Below are 27,253 nucleotides of genomic sequence, written 5' to 3'. Positions count from 1 at the left end.
ATGGCTCTTCTCTCTCTTACCAGAGGTAATGAGGAAAAATACACTAAATCCTGAGGTATGCTGCAGCAGCAGGAGCCATACAGGGCCAGCCATTATAGGATATGCCATGAAAAATAACATTTAGTTTATTTATAAAGGAAATCTTAGCTAAGTATCTCCACTTGATTGAAGGAAACCGTAAGTTCTGGGAAGGAAAGAGGAAAGCTGTACAGCAGGCAGCGGAAGCCTCAGTGCTGGGGAGCCTCGGCCCCAAGTTGGCAGGGACCTGCATGGGGACTGAGCAGGGGGCAGCACCCCCCCGAGAGCAGTAAGCTTGTTAAACAGCACATGATGTACTCCACGCTAGCAGGAGTTTGCATAACCCTGCAAAACTCTCAAGCCTGGGATCTTCTAAATAAATGCCACATTTATCTGTGTCTAAAGTACATGAACATGCCACCTACCCTTCCTCGACCCCATAAAGCAGTGTCAGCAGTGAAGTCAGAGAGAAAAGTTTGTTTCTTTAAGGGTTAAAAAAATAATCCAGTCTCTGCCAAGAAGAGGCAGAACTAAATAGGCAGCAAAGAGCCTGAGCCAGAGGCATAAGGCTGCATCCATCATTGAAACGGGCTGCAACGAGAGCGTATGCATACAGAGGGAGAAAGAAAAAGAGAGGGCGTTTTGTTTGGGTAGCTAACGTTCCCTGGATGAGGAAGGAGAAATTCTCCTTTTTCTTTCTTAATGCCACTCTAAATATTTACAGCAAGATCCTGGCCAGCTGGGGAGGCAGCAATGACAGCAAGCAAGGATGGGAGGGTGTGTTCTGCCCAGCACTGTCTCCAGCTCAGCCTCTGCTCAAGGAGAAGGAAGAGGATGCACAGTGCCTGACAGTGACCCACCAAGGCAACCCCATGCTCCTTCTCTTCTCCTCCCTCACCTCACCAGATGGATCACACAGAGAGATGCCGCAGCCTTTACTCCAGCCTGATGCTGACACAGGATCTTCTGGGCTAAACAGCCTTTGGCGCTCAACAGGCCTTTGGCCTCACTGCGCCATCAGTAGGCTCCTTGATGAACCCTCTGGGAAAGAACTCGTATGGCACAGCCTGTGATGAAAGCTGCTGTTTTTAGAGGACCAGCCTCTCTGTCCCTGCAGCTTGTTGGGACAGCAGTCCCAACCAGACCTCCTCAGAGGTCTGAGGAGGCAAATTGTGCATGGTAGTTGATACAAGGGCTCTGCATCTCCTAGCATTTTCACCTATCTGACCCACTGTAATCAGACACAGCCATGACTCACTAGCAAGCTTTGACTTTGAGAACAAGAAGGAGTTTTGCTTTAACCTTGTTTTTCCCCGTAGGAGCAGCACTTAGAAATAGCATTTTGGATTCAGTCACATCTCAGAACAAAGGCAAGAACTTCAGCACAGACCAGGCGCGCCAGGTCAATCACCGTGGGGCAGCTAGAGCTGTATTTCCTGAAATGCCCATGATATTGGCACAGAGCTGAGACACATCACACCTGCTGGAGTCCCAGTCTGTGTAGGCATCTGGGGTTGTTGAGGATCCTCTGGGGCACGTGGTTCTCAACTAATCCAAGCCCAGCAGATGAATTTAGGCTGAGTATCTCAAATATCTGGGAGTGATACAGCGAGTACAGAAGAGTGTACAACAAGACACCTACACATCACCAGGACACGTGAACAGCCACAGCCCACAGTCAGATGTGCCCGGAGGACCATTCACCTGCCCCAAAACAGGTGATACTTGCTGGTGACCAGAATAACTCCATGGTTGTATTGACCAGAGTTCACCGGCTGCTAGGGGACCTCGGACACCCTGTTCACCTGCAGACATCTGCAGTTAGAGGGTCTGCAATGAGGAGCCCAGGACTAACTACCTCAGTGATTTTTCCAGTCTGCTACCCTCATTCCAGCAAACTGCTCCAGTTTCCACTCACCTTCCTCAAAGCATGTCATGTTTCTTTTTCAGGGATTTCAGAGAGATGAAATTCTTGCAGAAAAAACCATAACCTGCTTTTATTTGTATGAATCATAGAATCATAGAATCATAGAATCATTAAGGTTGGAAAGACCACTAAGATCATCTGGTCCAACCATCACCCCATCACCACCATGCCCACTAAACCATCTCCCTCAGTGCCACATCTACACATTTATTGAAAATCTCCAGGCACTGAGACTCCACCACCTCCCTGGGCAGACTGTTCCAGTCAATACCTCACCACTGCTTCTGAGAAGATGCCTCAATGTTTTTCTTGTAGTGAGGGACCCAAAACTGAACACAGTACTCAAGATGTGGCCTTGCCAGAGCTGAGTTCAGGGGAATGATCACTTTCCTGCTCCTGCTGGCTGCACTATTTCTGCTACAAGCCAGGATGCCACTGGCCTTCTTGGCCACCTGGGCACATTTCTGGCTCGTGTTAAGCTGAACTTTGACCAACATCACCAGGTCTATTTCCTCCACACAGTCTTCCAGACACTCTGCCCCAAGCCAGCTTGTTGTGACCAAAGTGCAGGTCTTGGCACTTGGCCTTGTTGAACTTAATCCTTATGATGCCCCTTGATACTTCAAAAGGTAAAGAGTCTGAAGCGCAAGTCATATGAGGAGTGGCTGAGGTAACTGGGATAGTTCAGTCTGGAGAAGAGGAGTTGTAATTCCCTGAAAGGATGCTGTGGTGGGGGTCAGACTCTTCTCCCAGGTAAAAGTGATAGGACTAGAGAGAATGCCCTCAAGTTACAGCAAGCGAGGTTCAGATTGGATATTAGAGGAAATTTCTTCTCTAAAAGAGTGGTCAGGTGCTGGAACAGGCTGCCAAGGGAGGTGGTGGAGTCTCCATCCCCGAAGGTGTTCAAGAAACATTTAGGTGCTGTACTGAGGGACATGGTTGAGTGGGGAAATATTGATGGTAGGTGCATGGTTGGAGTGGATGATCTTGGAGGTCTTTTCCTAGCTTGGTGATTCGACGATTCTAAGATTCTACAATACATTCCTATATTTCTCCCTCTCCACTCTAGGTGCCATGGTCATGGGAGTCCCAGCGCATCAGGATATCCTACCCACCCACCACTGCAGACCACAACAGCAGCTGCTCCCAAAACCTCTCCATCAGGTGGAGACATGGTCCATCCCTCTGGGATCCCTGCAGGCTCTGCTTTTTCCTTGCTCCACAAAAATACGTGACAGTGCATCACCTAGCGCAAGGCGCTGCAGACTGTTTACAGGCTTCTCAAGTTCCCAGGCAATTTAGGACAGGGTCCTGTTGCTGTTTCCAAACGGACAGCCAGGACTTTTATAAGTGAACTTTCCTCTCTGTGTCTATTTATTTTATGTAAACATTTGCCAGAAAAACACCACTTGGGCATGCTCAGTACCAGCCAGGTCATTGCAAAAGGCGACGGCGGTATCACATGTGATAACTGTGAGAAGTCCATATGTGCCTATTCTTAGTGCTGGAATGTATACAATGCCCCACCGCCTCGCACTCCTGCACAAAGCTCCTGAAAGCGGCAAAAGTGACTTCAGAGTAAACACGTCCAGAAATCACCTTCTATGATTCACTTACCTACTGAAAGAAACGTCCTGTGGGTTTATAGTTTTTATCCAGGCTCTAGCTATGGAAAATCTCAGCAGAGAATAAGCGACAGAGAGTAAGTGCATGCAGGGAAGGACATCAGAAGGTAAACATTTCTACCGTACGATTTCACTGCAGATTAAGCGGTTAGGCATGAAATAAATACTCATCAGATTGTTCTGCCTGGCACTTAATTTAGTCATTGTGTGTCTGATTAACATAAAAAACCACAGCTAAGCAGAGTGAATAAATAACTCTTTTAATGCAGATTCCCAGTCTCTAGCGTTTAGTTAGCCCTGTTGCAAAGTTCGGCTCTGCCAGATTTACATTCTTTGGGAATGACTAACTCTAGGGGAAAGAGACGCAAGTTACTAAACTGCTAATACTTTAAAATAGTGAATAAATGTCCAAGCGCATTTATTCGACATGATTAAAATGAACCTCCCTGTTGCTTCGGCTGTTCAGCTTTCATCCCAAATCAGTGAGATAACTTCAGTGCTTTTGCTTCTTGCCAAAGACACAGGCAATGCTGACCCCAGAGCTGCAATCTATCTGATAAATTTATAAAAATTTTAAAGGGTCTTTGTGACCTTTTAGCTTCTTTATTACTTTCCCACTGTGCTTAACCCATGTTCCATTTTTATGCATAACAGCGAATGAATATTTAGAGCAACATCAAAGTCCTGATTTGTTCCCTTGGAGCTGGATATTTCTATAAAAGCTGCTAAGAATTTGTTTTTTTCTGCCAAGTCCAGACTTCATCTCTCTCTTTGCTATGGAGGAGAGATCTGCTGAGGAGTTTCTCTTCAAAGACCAGGACTTCTCCTCCGAACTGCTGAGGCAGCTGAATGCGCTGCGGCAGAGCAGGATGCTGACTGATGTTACCCTCTGCTCTGGGGGCTTTGAAGTCCCCTGCCACAGAAACGTGTTGGCTGCCAGCAGCCCATACTTCAAGGCGATGTTCTGTAACAACTTCAAAGAGAGTCATCAAGCTAAAGTCACCCTGAAGGGTATTGATGCTGAAATTTTGGACCAGATTATCCTTTACATTTACACAGGGGAGATTCTCATATCTGCTGAGAATGTCTTGTACCTCTTGGAGACAGCCTCCATGCTGCAGTACGCTAAGCTGTTTGAGGCCTGCTCTGCCTACCTCCAAGATAAGCTGACTCCTGACAACTGTCTAAGTATGATCAGACTGGCAAAAATCTTGAGCTGCCAAAGCCTGAATAAGAAGGCCAAGGCTATGGCTTTGAAATGTTTTCCTGAAGTGGCCTCTTCTGAGGATCTCAAGGATCTCTGTCCTTTGGAGCTCCTCGATTACCTTGGGGATGATGAGCTCTGTGGGGAGGAGGAGCAGGTCTTTGAGACACTGATGGTCTGGATCCGGCATGACCTACAGGCAAGGCAGCGCTACATCCAAGACTTGTTCAAGAAGGTCCGGCTTCAGTACGTCCATCCAACTTTCCTCTTCCATTTCATTGCCAATGACTCCCTTGTTCAGTCTTCACCCACTTGCAGGAGCATTCTCGAGTCAGCTCGGAGACAGATGTTTTCCTTGTACAGCACCAACGCACCTGACATCAAGCCAATGGTACACGTTCCTCGCAGATACTCCAACCAAGAGTTCCTCATCATCATTGGTGGCAGGAAGGACAACCAGCAGACCACAAGGGATGTCCTGCTCTATGATGACAAGACTAACCAATGGCTAAGCCTGGCCAAACTTCCTGTACGCCTGTACAAAGCATCTGCAGTGAGCTTACACAGTAATATTTATGTGCTTGGAGGGATGCCTGTTAGCAATAAGAAAAGTCCAGTCAGTGATAATATTTACATTTACTCCCTCAAACTCAATCAGTGGAGGTTGGTTGAGCCTATGCTAGTTCCACGTTATTCCCACAGAAGCTTGGCATATAAAAATTATATTTTATCATTTGGTGGAATTGGTGAAAACCAAGAAATCCTGAATTCTGTGGAAAGATATGACAGCATCTACAACACCTGCGAGAGCATGGCAAACATGCCTGTTGCTGTCCTTCATCCTGCTGTTGCTGCCAAAGACCAGAGGGTGTACCTCTTTGGGGGAGAAGACATTATGCAAAACCCTGTCCGGCTTATCCAGGTAACAGTCAGTCCTCCTTGACATAGGCAGTTTTACCTCAATTTGTCAGTGGTTCATCATCACATTGATGAAGAAGTCAATTCCAAAACAAAACTTTCTTGTGAGTTGCAACAACAGGCAGGACGAGTTGATCATTGCTTCAAGGAAGTCTTGTGTCTAAGGAGCGTTGTTGTTCTTTCATTTTCCCCATAGAATATTTTTCAGACACAAGGCCTGAGGCACTTTCTCTGGTGCTGACTCTGTCACAGGAGAATTTCCTACGGAGGTCTTGGGAACTCCCATGGATGCTGCTATGGCAGGCAATAACTGACCCCATGGCCACCTCCACATTTGTAACCATTCACCCAAATCAGTGCTTGATGCTTGGCCAGCCTGCAGCTAAGCTGGAGTCTCAGCTGCACATCTGCTCCTTCGCAGTGACAGTAAAGATGCCAGTTTGAGATCATTAGAGCAATTAGACTCACACTCATCAAAAGACCAGAGCTTAAACTGACAGTTATTTCACATAAACAGTTGTGTTAAAAGTCTGCCACATGTTGCTGGCTCTCTGCCTGCTTTTGGTAGTTAAGCTATATTAGGAGGGTAAAAGACATTAAATCCTTCCTTATCTGATTTGATGCTTTAGTGATGCAATGTTACTTTCCACTTGAGTGTTTTTCACTGGTTAGGTAGTTTAATTAAGAAGCAACATTAAAGGCCAAAACGGCAGCCAGCACTTGAGCAATACTTACTTATAATGATAATGCTACTTAATTATCAAGGCAAAGGAAACGTGATTATCAGTGTAGAGAGATGTCCTGAAGATATTTGCTATACTGAGAAGCAGATGACGTGACATAAAAGTTTATGTCACCCACACACAGACGACTGAGTGATCATCATCTGGCAGCAGTTTTTTTCTCACAGAAATTGATGACTTAGATATCACTCTAGGTCCCATCAACAAGTCTCTTTGCCAACCTGAGTGCATACCAGCCACCAGCACAAATATAGCAGCAGGGCAAACACAGGCTGCCAGCAGAGCTTGGTGAAATTGCAGTTGGCTTGCCCAGGAAATGTAGAAGAAAGGCAGAATTACAGAGAAAACTGGAAAATGAAGGAATGTGACCTGGGTTTTGGGAGAGTGTTAGCCAGGAGTTACAGCAACTTAGTGGTCATAGGATAACTTACAGTGAAGAAGCTTGCACATGACAGAAACTCTCTGCCTTAGTGTGCGTGCTGAACAGCCCATCCAGGGGAACACAAATGCTTTCCAAGGGGACATACTAGGAAAAAAGGAGTGGATAAAAATTCCCAGCAGTTCAAGCCAGTGGATTGTATTCATTAAGACAAAATGAAAATGTTAAGTTTCTCTATAATTACAATTGCCAGTCAAAAAGCAACATAAACAGCTGTGTGTGCATCTTTATTTATTTGTCAGGTTTACCATGTCTCCAGGAATATGTGGTTTCGGATGGAGACCAGAGTGGTGAAGAACGTCTGTGCACCAGCTGTTGTGATTGGAGACCAGATTATCATTGTGGGAGGTAAGGGCTCTTTTTCACACACCCTCCTGCCTGCACATGTACAGATCCAGCAAGATTTTTCATGCTTCCTGCTCAGGATGACACTGCTCTGGCCAGGGATAGTCAGAGTGGCAGCCAGCTATGTCAGCAATGAGAATCATTGATGCTGAGCATGGCTATCATGCTGCAGGAGCAAAAGTCACGTATGAGCTGCAACAGCATGTGGCACTTGTGAGGGAGAGGTGGATTATTCCCAATCTCCACACACGTCTCTCATGGGGTCTCAGGGCCATGGAAGTGGTGGGAACAAAGTATTTACAGGTACCTTCTCACTGTTAGCAAGACTTAAGTGGGGGAAAATGGGGAAAAGCCATTATAAGTTACTTCTCTGTAGAGGAAGAGAGAAAGAAAAAAGGCATGGGGATCTGCTTTTCCTCTTACTCACAGCTTGTTCCTCTCTGATAGCTTTTCTTGGAAAGGGAAGGAGCATGGTTACCACACAGCCGTGGACAGTTTCTTGGGATGGGTGGGTTAAGGGGTCAGTGCTGGAGTTGAGAGGTCCACTGTTCCTGCAGCTGCCTCCTGGAGGCAATGGAGAAATGCCCTGAGAGGGGCATGAGCCACCTGGAGAGGAGAAACTTCTCCGCCTTATTTAACTCAAGGATCAGTCTCTGTCCATGGCACTTTGACAGATCACACCTCACTGGTAGTGACCAAGCTCAGGACTCCACAGTCCTTAATGCAGCTTTCCTGACTAGAGTTCTGACAAGAGAAAGCACATTAGATTATTTAAGAAAGAATGAGACATAGAGAAGCATTAGCAGAGGAGTGAACCTGTATAACATAGGACTCAAAAGCACTGTGTTTCCCTTCAAGAAGCCACTGCTACCCTTAGCAATGTACCTTTTATCTGAAGAGCCTGTATCGACCCCCAATGCTGATGATATCAGGTTAGGGAAAGTGGATTCGAGGCCTGCACAACAAGGCCCAAAGCAGTTTGTTTGCCATGAGCTTTCTTGATTATCTACATAGACGAGAGATACACAGACAAACTACTGCTGGGGAACAAACTTCATACCTCCATTGCTCATGACCCATACCAGCCCCTGCCTCTCAGTGATGTGAGGTTGAACTACCCCTCAGTGGTAGAGCCAACCATTGGGCTGCCAGCATGGTGGGCAACACAGAAGTGACACGGAGGGTATAGGAATGGAGTAAGCAGCAGTGGGAGCGCACTATCCTGTACACAGCACCATTTTGTTTACAGCTACAACTCCAACCCAGAAAGGCATTGTTGCTCCCCCTGTCCCTTCTGGCTTCCCACATACCATTGGTTTCTGTATTTCTGAGTGAAGCTCTAGAAGCCTTTTGGGTAAAGGGAAGTACTAGAGGACATCTGAAAGTGCATATGGAAAACTGCAAGCTCCAAGTGTGTTCAATAGGTTGACTGCCACCAGTGCTCATTGAGCCTTAGCTACCAAGGTGATAGGAGACAGGATCAAGATAAACAAGAAGGTAGATAGGCAAGCAGTTCTGTGACAGATCATTATTTCCCATCTTAGATATCTTAGTTCTGCCAAATTATGTACCCGTATAAACTGAGCCATTAACCTTAATTTGCATCTGTCTCTTTTATCTCCATCTTTGCATTTAGGGTACACTCGGAGAATTATTGCTTATGATACAAAAGGCAACAAGTTTGTCAAATGTGCAGACATGAGGGACAGGCGAATGCATCATGGGGCCACTGTCATCAAGAATAAGCTGTATGTTACAGGAGGACGATGTCTCACTGTGGACAATGTCATTGAAGATTCAGATTCTTTGGACTGCTATGACCCAGAGACCGACACATGGACACCAAAGGGAAAACTGCCACACAAACTCTTTGACCATGGGTGCCTTACACTCCAGTGTGTACCGTGTTCTAACCTTCTCTGAATGACAGGATGTTTGTTGTTTTCCTCTTCCTTGCTCTGCATAGAGCACAGGGAATCGTCCTGTAGTCCCACCAACTCTTGTTCTTGAAGGTCCTAGTGGGGTTGGTCATTCCCCAATTACTCTGCCAGAAACATCATGATCTTCATGCTCATGCCATATTCATCTGACCAATCCTGCATGTGGTACTGCTGAAATCCTGCCTTCAGGCCTTACCCAGAATCTGAAGAGAATGAAGGAAAAATTACTGGGTAGGAACCTGGTGCAGGATTTAGCCTTGTGAAGACTTTCAAATGAAAGGCAGATTGGAGTGCTGATACTTCCAGAGGAAGTAAAATCTCGGTAACCTGCATTTATGTTAGCGTGCAAAGAAGCAGAACTATTCAGCTGCATGTCATGGTCCCTGCTGCTTGGAGTTGACCAAGTTTTCTATTTCCAGTGGCAGCAACATTCGGAATAGGAAGCCCCAAGTTCTGAATGTGTAGCCAGCCTGGAAGCATCTGTCTGCATTAGCAGTAAACATCTTATGAGACTGACACTTTTAATGTTTCTAATATCAATAGAAAACTGATATAAAAAAATATTAAAAGGCTGATGCTTTGATCTAAATGCTTACATTACAAGATGCAGATTTGATTTTCTTGACCTACCTCTCTTTCATGTTGCAGTGAAGATTTTTGTTTCGTTTGCCTGCTCTTCAAAGGAGCAGAATGGTAATGGAAATAAAGATTATCTGTGGCTTCTTTTTGGAAGGATCTTGCTTTGAAGGAAGCTTCCTTTTTCCTTTGCACTGGGGATAGAAATAGGGTTGGTTAGGAAGATCTTCAGCTGATGGTATTCCTGAAATTAGAAATAACAAAAGAGCTGCTGGAGGAAAGGAGATGTAAAAGAGTTGATGTATTTGGGTGGGATATTTTTTTCCCTTTCTCCTCTTTCCAAACCACTGGAAAGCAGTGATGAGACAATGCCAGTGACAGGAAACCAGCTTTCCAAGAAGAGCAAATCTAAGTCTGCCACTTGGCAGAGCAGCTCTGGCTCCACCAATATTTTTATGGGGTTCTGCCAGTATTTTTATGGGAGGGGATTAATCATCAGATACTGAACAGGCTGTGAACTGATTATTAGGCTTGGTAAGACTGTCAAGATAGCAAGGAGCTTTTAAGATTGCTCTAGATGGTGACCACCATCTAAAAAAGGAATGGCATAAAATACACACCATTTTCCTCATATTCAGAAGAAAATGGGACTTTTCCAAGGGCACAGGGTGGCTTGAGGAAACCACACTCAACCGTTCTCTTCACAGAAGGCTGCACAGCCATGTGGTCATTACCGTGCTGAAGGACACCAGTTCCAACCTCTATGATATCCTCTTGTAAATCTGTATCCAGAAGCAGAAAGTCTACAGAAATAGCTAACAAAGCTGGAGGTTGGAAGGAGGACTTGCATATTGAATGCTATTTTAACAATGCAAAATAAAATGTTTATTTTTGTTAGTATGGGCTTTGTGTTGAGGAGTCCCCATTGTCTCCTCTACATTGTTGATAAAGAGAATTGTTTTTGTATCAATGGTTTTTGCCTGGGTTTCCTTCTAAGGAGCTGAGTAAACCAACAAGAAATAAGTGGGAACCCAAACTCATCCCCCAGCTCGGAAGCCGCTGGCTACATTTCTCCTGCCTTTCAGTCTATATCATCATCTCCTCCCGTGCAAAGCAGGGCTAAATCACAGCACTTGCCAAATTGGACCAGAGCAGTGATTCATTCTGTTTCCTCACAGGCCAGCTCTGGCTCCCTGGAGAAAGAAGCCTTGTCATGGCCAATTATGGACAGCCTGCCCATGGGAGTTGTTTATTCCTAAACTCTCAGTGGCACTTTCCCAAACTTTTTCCTGTTGTGATCCCACTCAGCTCAAAGACTCTGGGAGACGCCAGGCATTGCCACACATTGTAGCTTACACAGATTCCTGCCAGGCTCGTGACTGTACCCAGAACTGAGAAGAAAAAAAATAAAGCCAACTTGGGGTCATAACCCTGTGTTTGCATATCATTGTCACAGTCATTGGTTTATGCTTGGAAGCAGACAGATTTTCTTAATTCCCATATCATATAACTAACAATTTTCTCAGTATTCACACAAGGACCAAATAATACCTCTCATAACTGACACTGGGTAGGAAACAGGGACAAAGGAAAAGGAACAGTCACAGCAGTGCTGAGCACGGCATCCTTTCCCTGGCCTATAAGGAAGCTCACATCACCCTCAGTTCTTTCAGGGCAGGGCTCTATTGCCTCAGGGCCGGAGCTAAAGAGAGAAGGGATGCTGCTTGTCTGCTCAGGCTCTGGCCACCACCTGGTCCACTCAGAGCAATATCTATTTACTCTCCCAAGTGCTTTGCAGTTGTGCTCAGTGGTGATATGTGTGAAAGCTCTTCTAGCAGGAGTCAGCAAGGCAACCCTTCCTCCAATGTCAGGAGGAGACTTCTCTGAACCTGGTCTGCAGGGCCACCATTACCCCCAGCACTTTCTGAATCATCATGTGCTTTTCCAGAGGCCTCATCATCCTCATATGTGAGCATTCAAGTGTTCGATTCAACGGGAATCCCTCATTGGAGGGGAGCAAGATACTTCACAAATATGATCATGGCTCCATGCAGATGTGGGTATTGCTCTTTATTTAATAACTGTAGAAACCAAAGAAATGAGGGTTTGCAGAAAGGATCCTTGATTTTGAGGGCAGAGCAGCTGCTGGATTTTCCCTAATCAAGGAGAGCTGTGAAGACTCATCACTTCCAAGATCTCATATCTGAGTGTCCCATAACAGTCACTAAATCATGGAAACTGTAGGACTGAGTCTGAAAGCAGGCTGCTCTTTGGGACAGCAAGTTATCCAATCCCTCATCACACATACATGTCCAGCACATTGAAAATCTCCCATGACAGACACTTTGCTCCCTCCCAGCGTACATACTAAAGTGCTTTATTAACTTCTCAGTGTTTAACAACCTAAATCTTTTTTGCTGTACATTCAGCTATCCCCACATAGTTAAAGGGCAATTGATTACCCTTTGTGGTATCACATTATTCTTTACATTTTTGAAGTTTATTAGCACTTTGAATTCTGTAGACTAAAAAACCCAGCCCCTTCAATCTTGCCTCGTAAGTAGTGTTTCTGGGCCTCCTATCATTTCTGTTCCTCTCCCTTGGGCAATTTCCAGTTTGTCTGTATTATTTTTTTATTTTTTATTTTAAGCACAACATCATGGTGCCAAAGAAGTGCATTGAATCCCTCCTGCATCTTACCCACAGTACACCCAGCCACGCAGCCCAGCAGGGTATTTGCTTTTTGCAGCAGCTTGAGGTTGGTTGTGCTCAGGACTAAGGAACGTGTGCAAGTTTGGGCACAGTCACATGGAAAGTCTGTGGGGAATCCAAGCTGTCCCAGGGCTGTGCCTTAACTCCATCTTCGCTTTGTCTCACCAGGGCCCTCAGCCAGATCCTGTTGAAAACAATGAGTTTCTCCATGGGCTTTGGACCAGGCTGCAATTATTGTGTTCTCAGCTGGAATCTTCACTAATTCTATTAATTTTAACAGCAAATATTTAACGTTTGAGTCATTTTTTTAGCCTAGGGAAAATGTTTTAGGCAAAAGAAAAAAGAAAGACGATAGCACTTTCTTTTTAACCTTCTTCCACTTCCCTAACTGGAAGCCCACAGCTGAACCCCACCACCCAGACAGCTCATGGCAGTAGGCAGCACCGCTTTGATCTCAGCAAAGAGCTCCATAGGTTAAGCCTGTGTTTTTTCACTGCAACCATTTCTCAAACAGTGCAGTCCTTTCCAAGGGCGGCCTTTTGCTTGTGCACTAATATGTGTTTATAATCATAATGCATTTCCTGCTTCTTTTTGATTAAACACACCTGACAAAGTTGAAAAGCTGTTTCTGCATAAATAAACGGGCACACCGAGTTCAGCCTCCGTCGGTCTTTTTTCCAACCGTTAAGGAGTTCATTGCGAGGTGAATCCTCTAGCTGAGAAGGAAACAGTTGGGGAGAGCATATCTGAATAGTACACAGGGTAACTTATCCCTGGCGTTGTTCCTTAGCCTGACCTGAGAGACATTAATAATTGAGAGCGGCAAAAACAATCCCTTTTTTCAAAATACAAACATACATACTTTCTTTTCTCCAGCTGCTGGAAAGCTCCCCCACTGACATTAAACACTCATATTCCTCATGACACAAATGAGCACAAATTCCTCACTGCAACAAGCTGAGACCTGCTAACTAGTGGGCAGCTAATGGTGTTTTCAGCAGCTTTTTTAGACTAGCTTGTGCATGATGCATAGGAAGGAACATGTATCTCAGGTTTTGCCACTGAAGTCAGTGGGGCTGCACAGAGTTTGTGCCGGAGCACTGAGATTGATCTGGGCTCTTCTGTTTACTGAGGTTTCCAAAACAGCAGCAGAGAAGCAAGGAGCCCAACTGCCCTGTCACTCTGTGGGCTGCCCACGTGCTCCAGCTGCTGCTTGTCATTTTGCTGTGTGGCTCTTTGTTTGCCTGCGTTGCTTTCTTGTTGTGAGAACTCTTTCCGAGAAAAGCAAGGAGCAGCACATCTCAAGAAGTCCCGAGCCTTTAGCTGCATACCTTGAAGTGTTGTAATCACAAGGCATCTCCACAGCCGTTGGAGATGCTTTAGGCTCAGGATGAAATACTGCTGGAGGTGGGGAAATGTGGCAGAAACCCGTCCACCTCTTCATCTGGTCAGGAGATATCTATTTATAACCCATCCTCTTTTATCCAGTCCTCCCATATGCAGTCTTCCTAAAATTGTTTCTGGGTCTTGTTGAAGGAACCATTTTCCACTACACCTCCCTAAAGCAGACACATTGGATCAGAGCAGAGGCACATCCCCATCCTCAGCTACACTGATGCCACAGCCTTAAGGACCAATTTCCCCTGGACTTGGCTCCTTGCTGAAGTTTCTCCTTCCTCTTGCACATTCTTAGGCCAAAATTTTGAGCAGATGTGCTCTGTGGGTGCTCTGAAGTGGCAATGGCACCCCAAGACTGCAGAAAATGACACCAGGGACTCTCAACTCCTTTTAAAACCCCAGTTTTCATGGTAGTGGGATGCTCCTGGTCTGGCAAAACCAAAATCGACCAGACCCTTAGTGCAGAGTCCAGACACCTTTCTACAAGAGCAGGAGGACAGTGGGTGAATGTGTCCAGCCCTGAGGAGCAGAGAGAAATCTGTATGGAAGCTGCTGAAATGTGCAGCTTGGCTATGAACATTTGGTGCTGGGAAAGCACAGTGTTTTATCCAGATCAACAACCAGCCCTGGAATTAATAGGGTTGATTAAACAGTTTTGATGTGTATGGTATGTAGAGATAAGGGCCCAGTTCCCAAGGGCTTCCTGTGAAAATGAGATATTAACCATAACAGATGTGATGTTCCCTGACAGTGGTGAGGAAAGCTCTGCAAGGCAAGAGGCAAGTACAAACCAAGGGGGCAAAAGAGGCAGCTCTGGGGAGAGCAAAGTTACCATGAACTTGCTGGATCTGCTTCAGTGCTGAAATGACGTAGACCCTGGCACCAGGCAGATCGAAAGCAAGGGAAATATGCCTGCTTTATGTTGTTATGACACATACATTTCCCAGAAAATGACTTTAAAGAGTACCAGAGGCTGAAACACTGTTCTGTTTATCTGTTCCCTGGGCAGGGCTCTTACTCTTACAGACAGCCTGAGCACTACAGAGCGTGGCCTCTGTCAGGAAAATTCTGCCTTCGGCATAAACAGCATTATCAATTGTGATACGGGAAACCAGTGCAGGGCATCAGGGCATGAGTGGCCATAGCCTGCTGCCACCTGGCAGGATGGCATCCCTTGGGGGCAAGCAAAGAGCTGAGTCCTGGAGGAGACTCCACTGCTCTGCACTGCAGTTCACAGATAGGATGCCAGTGGCAGAGTACAAATCTTCCTGCTGCCATTGCCAGGTGTTTTCCCACGGTTTGTCCTGTGCAAAGGCCTGGAAGGACTTCCTGTCACCCAGGTTGTGTCTATGGTGCCCACAGCTGTGGTCCTTAGGCCACGCTTCTGCCCTGGATCCCCTTTCAAGGGAGCTTGCACATGGATTAACTATTAATAGGATCCCAAATTTCCCCACCAACAGCATGAACCAACTCATGCTCATGCAAGCAGTACATACATAAATAGGCAGGGCATCCTAAGGAGAAGGCTCCCAGCAGCTTAGCCAGGCACCAGCTCAAGCCTTGAACAAGGACATGGTTTAGAGGTGGGACACAGTAGTTCAGGCTGATGGTTGGAGCTGATGATCTTGAAGGTCTTTTCCAGCCTAAATGAATCTATGATTCTGTGAAAACCGAGAAGTCCTATGGATGTCCTTCAAGAAACTGTGATATTAAAGGAAGAATTCAGTCCTTTTTATATGAAAGCAGTACTTGGGCTTGAGAGGTGCTGACTGAAGTTCCAAAGGCTTCTAGATGAGAGAGAGTTAGGCTCTAAACAGAGCCCGTCTAACTCTGTTAGAGTTGTCTTTTTGCTCATGATAACTTCAAACAAATGTCAGTAAAAGTAGTCAGTTTCTTCTTCAGTCAGAGAGGGTTCTGGACCCTCACCAGAATAACACCCAGTGAAAGAAGAGTTGCCTGCAGACTGAAATGTAAATGACAGAGAAGTCAAAACTGTGTTTGACCTTCCAAGCTTGATCTTATGTTTTTAAAAATGACATGCACAATTAATCATAGTTTCCAAGCCAAGAGTCCATTACTTGTGATTGCAGTGTAAAACACAATAGTCTTTACCCTAAAGATTTTACGAGGGATGCAGAGCAGAGGATGCAGATGATCCTCAGAGTGTTATCAGCAGAGTTTCAGAGCATCCAGCTCATTCATTAGGCAAGAGCAACACCTTACACCTTAACCTGGATAAATGAAGTACACCTGAGATAAAATTTAGCTCTTCCTAGTGGCTTCCTGGCACACTGACCAGCACACAATCACACTGATCAGCACACAAATTAGACCAGACAAGCGCTAAGGCCAAGGAAGCATGGGATAAGTGGTGGCAAGGCATCAGCTAATGCTATCCTCTTCTGTCTCCAGGTGCCCCATGGCTGGAAGGACACTATCATCCTAAAACATATATAGGAAAAGAGCTTTTTCTGCTGCTTTTCAACATCCAGATATTCCCCTTCCCCACTAAAGGTAGCAGAAGGGTTGGGACGGCTCTAGGAACTGAAAAAAAAAAAAAAAAAAAACAACCTGAGAATGTGATTTTTTTCTGCTTTACAGAGCAAGGAGGGAACACAGCCAGTTAAGGCTCTTTGATTATCAGATACAAACTATAAAAACCACTTAGAAAATACTTCAGCATTTCTCTTTCAGATTTCCAAGGCAATTTCAAAAATAAGGTGATAGGCAGGACAGACAAACCTTGTTAGGCTTGCTAGGGAAATGCAGCTGGGGAGGTGATTACATGTATCAATTGGGCTTTGCCTTTATCATATTTCTTTGATTCTATAAGACATTTTTCCTCTGCTGATCTGTGGCTGGACTAGTGCAAATACATGGATTTTCATGTAAATACAATACAGCTTGTAGGGCTGCAGCATGTTGGCGAGCTCACCTTGATATGGAGAAAATCCCTTGCCCAGGTTTCAGTAGAAATCTGCAGGCACTGTCAGCAGAATCATGGTTCTGCCAGGCTTAGCGGGATACTGCACTTGTAGACAGCATGAGTCACTTGCCCTGGAGCTGCAGGAGCAGAGAATATCTGAAGATCTAGATCAGATTGGTGAATCAGCAGCATTTGACACAGTTTAAGAGGTTAAACCTATTTATAGACATAAGAGGGTGATTTTCATAGCTGAAGGGATTGGATTTTTTTCCTAATAAATTCATAATAAGCCATAAGGAGGAGAATACTGAGATTTGTACTCAGTTAACTGCTGAGAAAGAGAGGAGGTTTGTCCAAGACAGGGAAAGTGTCAAAGGAGCCAGAAGCTCAGGAGCACATTATCTTCACTGTCTGACCTTTTATCCGCTCATGGGATTAGGTTATGTTTTCAGGAGATCCCAAGGGAGACAGACTGTGATCCCAGTGCCTGTTACTCTCCTGACATCCATTCTTACCATATTTCATACTTTACTCCTATATCACTACTAGTGGACGTGTGAGTTGGTTTCTCAGTGTACATCAGCAGCAGTTAGGTGGCAGTCAAATGAAGGGAGTTCCTGAGTGATCAGAAGCAAAATATGTCACTCCTTTTGTGTCTCTATTGCCACACCATTACAATAAGGATGCTACCCACCCCACAGAGGTATTGCAAACAAATCCTCTAAAGCCTGAAAAAATTCTGTCTCTCATGAACTGCCAAAGGCAGCTTCTGTACAGTCCCTCTGCAGCTATCTGCTATTTACAAAGTAACCACACCTACAGTAACAGAACACTGTGCTCTTAAATGAACATAACGATGAACTTACACGAACAGATGATCTGCTGGATAAATACAGAAGGGCATAAAATGAATGGAGGTCTGATTCTGAGCGAGGTTGCCAAAAAATAATAAATGCTCTTTTAAAGACTAGCGATGTTAGGAAAACCTTTTCTAAATAATAGAGCTGAAGTTAGCCCCCACCTTCTGTCGTCACAATTTTTTTCTGTACGCTGCCTTCCACTGAAATCAAGAATGGATTAAATATGGAGTTATGGACCCTTCAGGAGAAGAATGGCCTTATAAAAAGATCCCAAACACGAGTAGTGTCACACTTGGGGAGCAGAAATGCTGTTGTTTAAGCAATGGCTCTTCTGTCTGGAGGCAGTGTCTCACGTAAGCTAGAAGTCTCTCATCGTGTTCCTGGATGTGAAAAGCATCCATGAAGTCATCTGAAACCTTATTTCAAAATTCAGATTAATTGAAAATCATAAAATACCATGAATTGGAATGGGCCCACAAGGATCATCGAGTCCAACTCCTGCCTTCACCCCAGCACCACCCAAAATTCAAGCCATTGTCTGAGCATTGTACAAACACTCCATGAACTCCAGCAGTTCATGGCCATGCCCACTGCCCTGGGGAGCCCATTCTTAGCTTTTCTCTTGGAAAAAAAGCAAATATTTTAGCTATTTCAGTATTTTGCACCAGCCTTCCTGAGACGCCTTATGATAGCCTCCCCTCAGCATCTGTTTTATTTTAAGAGGATAAAAATGTATCAAAGTCTCACACATTTTTTGACACTTTCAAGGTTATCCAATTACATTATTTGTAAGAATTCACTCCCTCCCTTTTTCTTTTTTGGTAGCTTAAATTTCATACAGTTGGTGGCGAGGACAGAGACCTGCAGGGTGTGTTGCTTTTGAAAAACATTATATTTTGTCTGTACTGTGATGAAAACTGCCTGCAAATAGAGGATTGTGAGGATGTTTGGGCATCTGCCATCACTCTGTTAAGTTTAAGCTGATTCTAGGAACTGGCAGTACTCAACTTTCCAGTTCCAAAGTAGCATTTGTGAACCACAGGAGTCCTTCAACCTTGTCTTCCAAACACCACTCCTGAGGACTCTGCACTCACCACCTGCATTGGTGAGTTCAGCGTATCCTGAAATCTTAAGACTTACATCAGGCATCTCCATTCTTTGGACATTATGTGCCTGCCTCAGTACAAAAAGGGATGCAGAGCACAGATGCTCAAGATGGCAGAAGCAAAGACTTTAACCATGTCTAAATTCCCTAATTTATCCCCTGGAGTCTGATCTGACGTTAGATGGGTCAAATACTGCAAAGCACACTAGAGGTATTGGCTAGCACTTCAAGGATATGCATGGGTCTCCATGGTGCTTAGTGGCTTCTCACACCTTCCCAAAAGCTGCTCTGCTCTCCCCATTTCAAGAGAGGCAAGCAAACCAACTAGTTTTGAAAATCCTGGCCTTGTTCTGTTATGATGAGATCTTCTTGATAACAGCACTCCCAGGAGTGAGCAAGAAGCTTTCCTTGTTTTCTCTCAATCCAAATTCAAGCAAACTTCTGCTGACCTCTTCATTTTGGTCATTTGATTTCAATGGGAAATGGACTGCACAGGAACCTTTGACCTCAAGCCTTGTATATTTTCCCTAATATTCTTTTATCGTCACTAAATAACATGCACTAATATTTTAAGCTAATGTTGCTCTTCAGAGGGTCACACACAGTTCAATAAGCATCTTGCATCCAAAGATTTCTCCAGGTCTCTATTGTTTCCTTTATGTTTTTCTAAATAGGTCAGGTATTTACTTGCTGTTGCTGCAGGGAACAAGCAGAGCCCTTTTAACTGACAAGTCACTTCATCCAAAATAATGAAAGGAAAACCATATGTAAACTATACTTTCTGGAAATAAACTGACCCTTCTATAATTACAGGGTCAGGGGAGTACAAGTTACCCCACATGTCCCCGTGTGACTGCCTAAGTTCCTACATAACAGGGGAGAACAGGTCACACAGATGTAGTTACAGCAATTGAAAGGGGATGCAGAAGAGATGAGGAAACGCCACCAGATTTACAGCAACAGGTGGTTTCCTCCACAGCACCCACCAGGAACAAGCAGAGCTGGGTGCCACGAGGTGCTGAGAGCAACCCCTGTAAAGGACCCTGCACAGCATGTCTGGGGACATGGGGCACCATGGGAAGTTATCAGAGGAACTGGCACCAGCATGTCAGCCCTTTCTTAGAATTGATCCTGAAAGGAGTTTTGGAGGAATCCAATCCTTGCAATAAGGGCAGTAGCTTAGGACTTTGAAAGCATGGCTTTAGGCACCTGCTGTCCCAGCCTGTGTGTGACTATCAACAAACCACTTGGCCACGATGCTCAGATCCCAGAGAGAGCTTAAATACCTTTGTAGATGTGGGCGTTGGCGTCTCAGTTCTTCTGTTTCCTTTCCACACCGGAGAGAAAATATCTCTTCCCTACCTCATAAGTTCGAGAAGACAAATGCATTCAGGAGCATCAAGTGCTATTTGATATGATGCCCTTATTTTAGGGTGGTGCAGGTGCGATACTGATCAACTCAGAAGAAATAACCCATTCCAGTGTCTTCATCTGAGTGTGGGTGCCCCATGTGAGCCTGCAAGTGTCTGGCAAGCAGAGGACAGGTCACACAGAGGCGGCAACAGAAATCCAAGCAGTGCATACTGATCCAGAGAAGATTAACAAGCCCTGGGCAGCTAAGGCGGTGAACTCCTAGCAGGTGAAGAAGAAAACAAATAGCACGACATCTGAAATACAGTATTAAGGAATTCTTGGAAGAGCTTTCCATAGGCATTTCAGACAGCCTTGGATAGAGGGGAAGGGTGTCAGGTGCTCAGAAGCAGCTCATGCGGACATCCACTTGATTCTCTACCGTCCTACTTCTCACATGGGGTACTGAAACATCAAGTGCATGTGAAATACCACACAGTTTTAGGTCATATTTTACTTCCAGTTCATGCTCTTGAATTTGTCCAAGAGAAGGAAGAGCTGGACTTCTACATACTAAGCTTACAGAATTACACTACTGCTATGTGGCTGGGGATTTCAGAACCTAAAGCCAGATATAGCCAAGCCTTTCCTAGTCCCACTGACCTTTTCCCATTAACGACTAACATCAGGCCTGTCTGTATGAACAGAGAGCAAACAAGTTCACAATGGCAGTTCCTTGGCAGGGACTTAGTTTACCTTCCAGTGCCACATTTAATAACACTGGATGGCACTTATCAGAATAGATTTTCCAGCAAGTGGCATACCAAAGCCTTGATGAAATCAGGCCTTCTGTCTTATGTCAATCACCTACTGTTTGCCAGTTCAAAAGTACTATCTGTACTAGCACTTAGCCCAGAAGTACACAAATAAACCTGGCCTAGCAAAACATTGTAGTAAAAAGAATTCATCAGTGCACAGACTTCAACTCATCTACATTTCATTTGAAATAATGGTCTCATCTGAACTACTGGTTGTGCTTCAACATGTCTTCCGATCTTTTTGATAAGAAATCTTTCATGCAGCTAGAATATGTGCATAGATGTGAGTATCTACAGAGTTGCAACCAAGTGGAAATGCATGAGCCACCTTATTTTGCAGATATTCCCTGTTGTTTTTTTTTTACCATAGAATCATAAAATCACCAAGGTTGGAAAAGACCCACAGGATCACCCAGTCCAACCATCCACTGATCACCAATAGTTCTCACTAAACCTCAACACAACATCCAAACGTTCCTTGAACACCTCCAGGGTTGGTGACTCCACCAGCTCCCTGGGCCGCCCATTCCAGTGCCTGACCACTCTTTCAGAGAAGTGACAGATAGATTGCTATCTATTAGTAATCTATAGATTATTACTATCTACTGTACTATGTATCTATATATATAGATTATTAATAGATTGACCCAATCAGCTTATTACAAATGCTGCAAATAAAATTCGGTCGAAGCTAAATTCTCATCTCATGTCTAAGCCTATCCTTGCTAAATATGCAAAAATAGACATTGTTCTCACCCTAGATTAGGTAATAGTTTTGGTGGTTGTTCGCTGGTGTCAGTAGGAAGCATATTCCCTGGCATCTGCGTTAAGTCTATTTGCATGAGTCCCCGATGACTGCAGAGCTGCAAGTTCTGCTTGTGGGAGGCAACTTTGCCTCTTGGTCTTTTGTTTTCAAAATGCAGCTGCAGAGGAGAGGAACACAGTATCATTACTGCTATGAAAGATCTTTTCAGCCTTTGTGGTTTCCGGGTTAGATCTGTGCTGGCTGAGGATACCTCCCCCAGGGTGGAGGAGTAATGGAAATGCAGCCTAAAACAGGATCAGGAGGAAGATGTGAAAATGAGTGCATACGTACCATGTATGAGTCAGTGCCACAAGGAATCACTATCCTGTCAAGACGACACCTCCTCTTGGTACAGTGGAGCTGTTCCCACAGAGAGAAGGCAACGTGTGGCATTCAGCATCTTAAAAAGGATTTGTGTCCTAATTGAAAGTTCCATAGTGGGAAAGCATTTTCAGGTCAGTAGCACTGCAGCTTCAGAAAAGGGGAGGAAAACCAAGCACAACACGTTACATTCATTATCTGCTATAAAACCATACAGACTGGGGGCTGGAACCAAATCCTCTGAGTGTACAAGCCAACAAAGCCTCACTGATGTTAAACTGATGCTAAACTAACAAATTCATCGGACAAGTAGACCTTCGTAAACAAAACCACTTCCAGTACCATGAGGGGTCTCTCATAAGATGCTGTGTTTTCTTAATTTTCATCAACAGCCTCACCTCAAACCATACAGATGAATTAAATTCTAGTTTGGGCACAACGAGTAGGCAACAGTGTCTGAAGAACACCCAAAATAACAGCTTCACCATCAAATTTCTCCAGACTCACAGGTCCTTCACAAACAGCTTGTGGCTTTAAGTGGCTGGAGCTCAGCTCTGAGACCATAGGTTTTCCAAGGCAGACATAAAGTCTATTGTAATGGGGAATATTTGTCTCCCGGAAAGTGCTGGGACCCAAGGCAGAAAGGTCTTCCCATCTGAAGTAAATGTGAATATGGCAAGGCAGATTCAAGCCCAATGTTTTCCAGAAGTGAGCCTAGGAAGGACTAGGAGGTTGGCACTGAATCAAGGCAGACACGAGGCAGACTAGAGAAGCTGCAGTTTGCTCTGAACCAAACGTCCAGGAGATTGGTAAGTTTGAGGTTCAGGACTGATATGAAAAGAGTTGCTTTTATTACTATTTACATCCTGAAGACCAGGCTCCTACCTGAGGCAGAAGAGAGAGGAAGCGAGATGGAGCAAAACTACATGGGGTGGGACTGCTGGTGGGACAGTTGCACAAACCTGACCACAGAGCAAATGCTCAGCCCTGCTTCAGCTCCTCCCAGTGAAGTTTGTCAATCCCTGCCTCCCCCAAGGAGATGGCTGCGATCAGGGAACAAGAGCTGGTGGCCCAGGCAGAGCTCTATTGATTTTCCGGCTGGACACCTGAGAACATATCATGCTCAACAGCAGCACACCGCTTCTCAAAACAAGCCCTGACAATGAGTGAAAAGCAACATGCCACACCACCTGCTCATCCATCATATGACAGGGGAGCCAGGCAAGGGCAAGCCTGCTCACAGGCTGCCTTGCAGCCCAGGAGGCACGTTGCATTCTTCTGCTATTACTGCAGCTCATTCAGCCGCACCCAGCTGCTTGCCACATCCACACTGCCACTGCAGAGCCAGCCCTCCTGCCAGCAGCTCTACTCGTGAATAATGAGAAGCTTCCCTAGGAGAAAATACTCAAGAGAGGCGGTGGGCCACAAGTGTCACCTCCATGGATGTGCCCTGCGGTCTTAAGCATCCTACCGTCGTGGGAAAGGTCTCTCTCTTATGGCCTGGATGGCACTCTGAGGACTCCAGGTGGGGGAGATTGAGACCAGACCCAGGAGGGTGGTTTGGGCCGTGCCTATGCCCACAGTCGCCATTTTCAAACCCGCTCCTCGGAGGTGTCCATGCAGTCATACATCTGCACAGAGACAGGGGACATCTCTGTCATCCCCTGGACCATCAGGACATGGCGAAAGGCAAGTCCTGAGCCACAATGGGTGCACATCTCCTGTTCTAGGAGGCTGTGACATGGCACAATGTATTATTGAAGCCTCTGTGCAATTCCTCTTGGTGTCTCTTCTCTGCTATGTTCAGTTTCTAAGTGCAATGACTTTTTTCCTAAATACCAGACTGACAAAATCCGCTGGCACTCAAGGGCCAGGCTAAATTCCAGCGCTTTTCTAGATGTTCCCAAATAAAAATTGTGCTTCCAAGGACACATGCACATCTTATGCTCTCCAATAAATTTGCTAGCTGTGTCTGTGGTGCCTGGGCTGGGCTGCTGAGAAGGCATAAGGAGGAGCAAGAGGCATCCTCTGTATCCACACTGGCTTATGTGAAAGCAGACCTTGTTTCAAATATCTGGAAGCAATGTGTAGAAGATGCCATTTGTCACTCTTTGGAACAGATTTTCCCTTGGGAGGCCTCACTCTCATTTACAATAAATTGCCTCATAATGTGAGGGTGATTTATGCCATTCCTGAAGTACAAATTATATTTACATCCACTTTATGGCCTCATTACACTGTAGTTATGTGAGCGTGGGGTAAGTGATAGTGATTACTTGTCTACATGGGGAAATTTATCAGAATAACTGTGCACGAAGAAGTCTTTCTTATTCTGGAAAAATCTTCTGTCTCACTAACGTGAAAAAAAACATTCACGTCTCAGATTTGATCTGCAGGCATTGTTTTCCTTGACCAGAACACTGAGATACGTGCTGTATCTCCCTCCTAAATGGGGTCAGGAACTGTGCTCTGTAACTGACATCTTTATTCACAGAATTCACCCCAGGATCTCAAGTAGAAATCTATTCCATCAGAAGCAACCTAAGCTGTGAAAGAGGATATATTTGTCCTGTTTGCTTTTTTTGGTTTGCTTTTTGGGCATCCGGAGAATATATTCCTCTTATGTGCTATTTTTCAAGAGTGATTTTACTTAAAGTGAAAAATGAGTATTGTGAAATCAACCGTTAAATTTAGATCTTCAGGCTGTTTTCAGCAGAACAAAAACATGGGGATTTGTAGCTGTCAGCTTCCCTAAAACCGATTCACAAAGACCAAGCCCTGAGCTCAGTTACCTTAAGGTGGTTTCTGGTAATACCAGAGCCATAGGCACAATATCAAGGTCCCTCTGGACCTTAGGATGAGAGATCTTTTGAGTGATGGAGATCAGGAGAGGCAATCTGGGAGAGAGCCATTTCAGTGGTCTCTCACTGCTAGCTTCCTGCAAAACTTCTGCAAGAGGAAAACAACATTTCTGGTTTTTCATTCTTCTATTTTAGGATATTGCTTGTGCTACAGTGGAAGCTCTCTAGTTTTGAGATCTAAATTCTACCCTTAGATCTGCAGGGCATTTTAGATGGCAGAAAAAGAAAGCTGGCTGAAGCATTTAATGGGAGACAGCAGGCTTCCTCTGTACTCCAAATGCTGTCCCTGTGGATACACACTTGTGTGCTGGGGATAATGCTGTAGTTTGCTCGAGCTGGGGGCAGTTCTGGTCCCACATGCAGCACTAACACATGCTGTTACTGCATATGCTAGGGAATAAATCATCCTGTGCATTGTATAACAACTTTTGGGGCCAGATGGCATAACACACAAATTACAGCGAATTACCAGAATATTATGGATTGAAGTTTTTTTGGTCCAACATGCCAGGGAGATGAACACTGTACATAACATGATGACTCTGAAGTTCACAATAAAGTTTTCTGAGAATAGATATCAGCTTTTATCGCTGGTAAAAATGATGTCTTTTATGATTTCCCAGCAGAGGGGAATAAACCATTCATTGGATGGGCTCCTACATTCAGAACCAGGCTTTCGTTTTGAAATTTATTCCAAGAACTAAATTCTGGGCTGAACCGGTATCTGCCAGTTTTCATTTTCATCCTTCTCTGTCAGTCTACAAATGAGATGAATGGTCTGAATTACACTGTGTCAGTTTGACTGCAGGAATAACACTGCACCACTTAAAGCTTTTATGTGAGGACTCATTTTTGTGCTGTTCTGAACGTCCTTTACATCAGGTTAGTTTCTCTCAGCCATGACCTTGTGCATAAGCTCTGTGTTGCATTTTCTAAGGGTTAAAAAGCCAGCTTGCTAACAGACTGACTGCTGCTAGACTGTAGAGGATAAAGTAAATTAAATCCTGCATACAGTTAGGTAGAAAATTAGGTTTACATGTGGAGAAGCTGACTTTTGTATGTGTTAAGCTTTATAAAACCTGTAGTTAATCCATTATGTTGCCAACTGGTTGAGCCATTTCACTGGTAAAGACTAAACCTCCCTAACAAAGGAGAACTTTGTGCTATGAGAGCAGCTAATGCTGGTACACCTCAGAAGACCCACCGAAAAGGACAGAAAAGCAGAGCAACAAAAACACTGCCTTCTTGGGCACCCTGAGGTAGTATCAACATGACAGCAAAGTAACACTTCTAAACCCAGAATTTCACTAGAAAGCAGACACTCCATAAAATGCACCATAAAGCTAATTTTAACCTTTTCCTGCTGGAAACATTGCAGTCAGCCCTTTTGCAAGCCATGAGAGAATGTCCCCTTTTCCTTTCCTCAGTTAAAGATAGAAACATTTCTACATTGTATGGACAGTCAGAGGATGACCAGGCTACAGCTGGGGGAAAAAGGGATGGAGTGACTGCATTTGGGAGACCATGTCCTGCTCTGCCCTTTGTGCTTTCCATGCCTGGGGAACAGGGGGATATTTTTGGAATATTATTTTAAATAGCAGGGAGGAGCTATCAGGTTTCATTTCATCTGTTGGTTCGGGTCTGCAGTGCCAGTCAAGCTATAACTGTCAATTATAAAATGGATTTCTACATGGTGAGGAGCAAAGGAAGGGACAACACCCTCTGCATCTGCAACATACCTGCAGCAATCCCTGTCTTCACCATTAAGTCCATGTTACTGCAATTACTGCCTGGCTGTGACTTATCGACTTGAAACCTATTATGTCAGCTTAGTCAGATCAGATCAGTAATGCTTTGCTCTCAGTACTTCAGCCTCTGAGGGAGAGAAAATGTGTTCCCCTATCTATACGGAACTGTGGTCTTTCTGACAGCATGCAATTGCCCATGAATTCATGCTATAACTAGCATCACCTAAAGCCTGAAGCCTCTTCCCAATGTCCCTAAGAAAAAGCACATTCTCGCAGACCCCATGCACCCCAGTAAAGGAAGATTGATAGGAAGCACTGCTGAGCCCCCACCCCACCCCTCCTCTCTGGGAATTATTTCCATCTGTGCTTTCCATTTTGTCCCCTCTCCACAGCCTACAAATCTTTCAGCAATTCCATTTTTACACCAACTTCTGCTGCTGGATCAGCTGATCATCATTCAGCCTGATCAAACAGGGAAGATGCCCTGAGATGCACTGAGCATCTCTGTCCATATATACATAAGAGATGGGGATGGCTTTGGAGATCAGTAGAGATAAGGGAGTTGAGTGGTATCCCCAGTTGACTTTTCTTGAGAAACGCATTTGAATGTAATC

At 44.8% G+C, this 27,253-nt stretch overlaps 1 protein-coding gene across 2 annotated transcripts; it reads left to right on the top strand.

Annotated features, from left to right (window-relative positions):
- Positions 1–3,443: 3,443 nt before the first annotated feature.
- On the top strand, positions 3,444–11,164 carry KLHL38 (kelch like family member 38). Of its 2 annotated transcripts, none has more exons than XM_003205268.5 (4): positions 3,444–3,677; positions 4,327–5,696; positions 7,117–7,222; positions 8,856–11,164. In XM_003205268.5, the coding sequence occupies exons 1-4, from the start codon at positions 3,656–3,658 to the stop codon at positions 9,140–9,142; spliced, it is 1,785 nt and encodes a 594-aa protein (XP_003205316.2). In that variant the 5' UTR covers positions 3,444–3,655; the 3' UTR covers positions 9,143–11,164. The 2 variants fall into 2 exon arrangements, with proteins under 2 accessions (XP_003205316.2, XP_010707587.1); XM_010709285.4 differs by having other exon boundaries at positions 3,445–3,677; positions 4,225–5,696.
- Positions 11,165–27,253: the final 16,089 nt, after the last annotated feature.

Source organism: Meleagris gallopavo, chromosome 3 (genome assembly GCF_905368555.1).
Source record: "Meleagris gallopavo chromosome 3, MGAL_WU_HG_1.1, whole genome shotgun sequence".
Taxonomy (NCBI): Eukaryota; Metazoa; Chordata; class Aves; order Galliformes; family Phasianidae; genus Meleagris; species Meleagris gallopavo.
This window is presented reverse-complemented; position numbering and strand designations above follow the sequence as displayed.

Bases quoted from the DNA above. Each gene is read 5' to 3' on its own strand.
- KLHL38 (XM_003205268.5), top strand. From the start codon at position 3,656: ATGCAGGGAAGGACATCAGAAG. The intron at 5,697-7,116 runs GTAACAGTCAGT...TTTATTTGTCAG, and splicing joins ACCCTGTCCGGCTTATCCAG to GTTTACCATGTCTCCAGGAA. The intron at 7,223-8,855 runs GTAAGGGCTCTT...CTTTGCATTTAG, and splicing joins CCAGATTATCATTGTGGGAG to GGTACACTCGGAGAATTATT.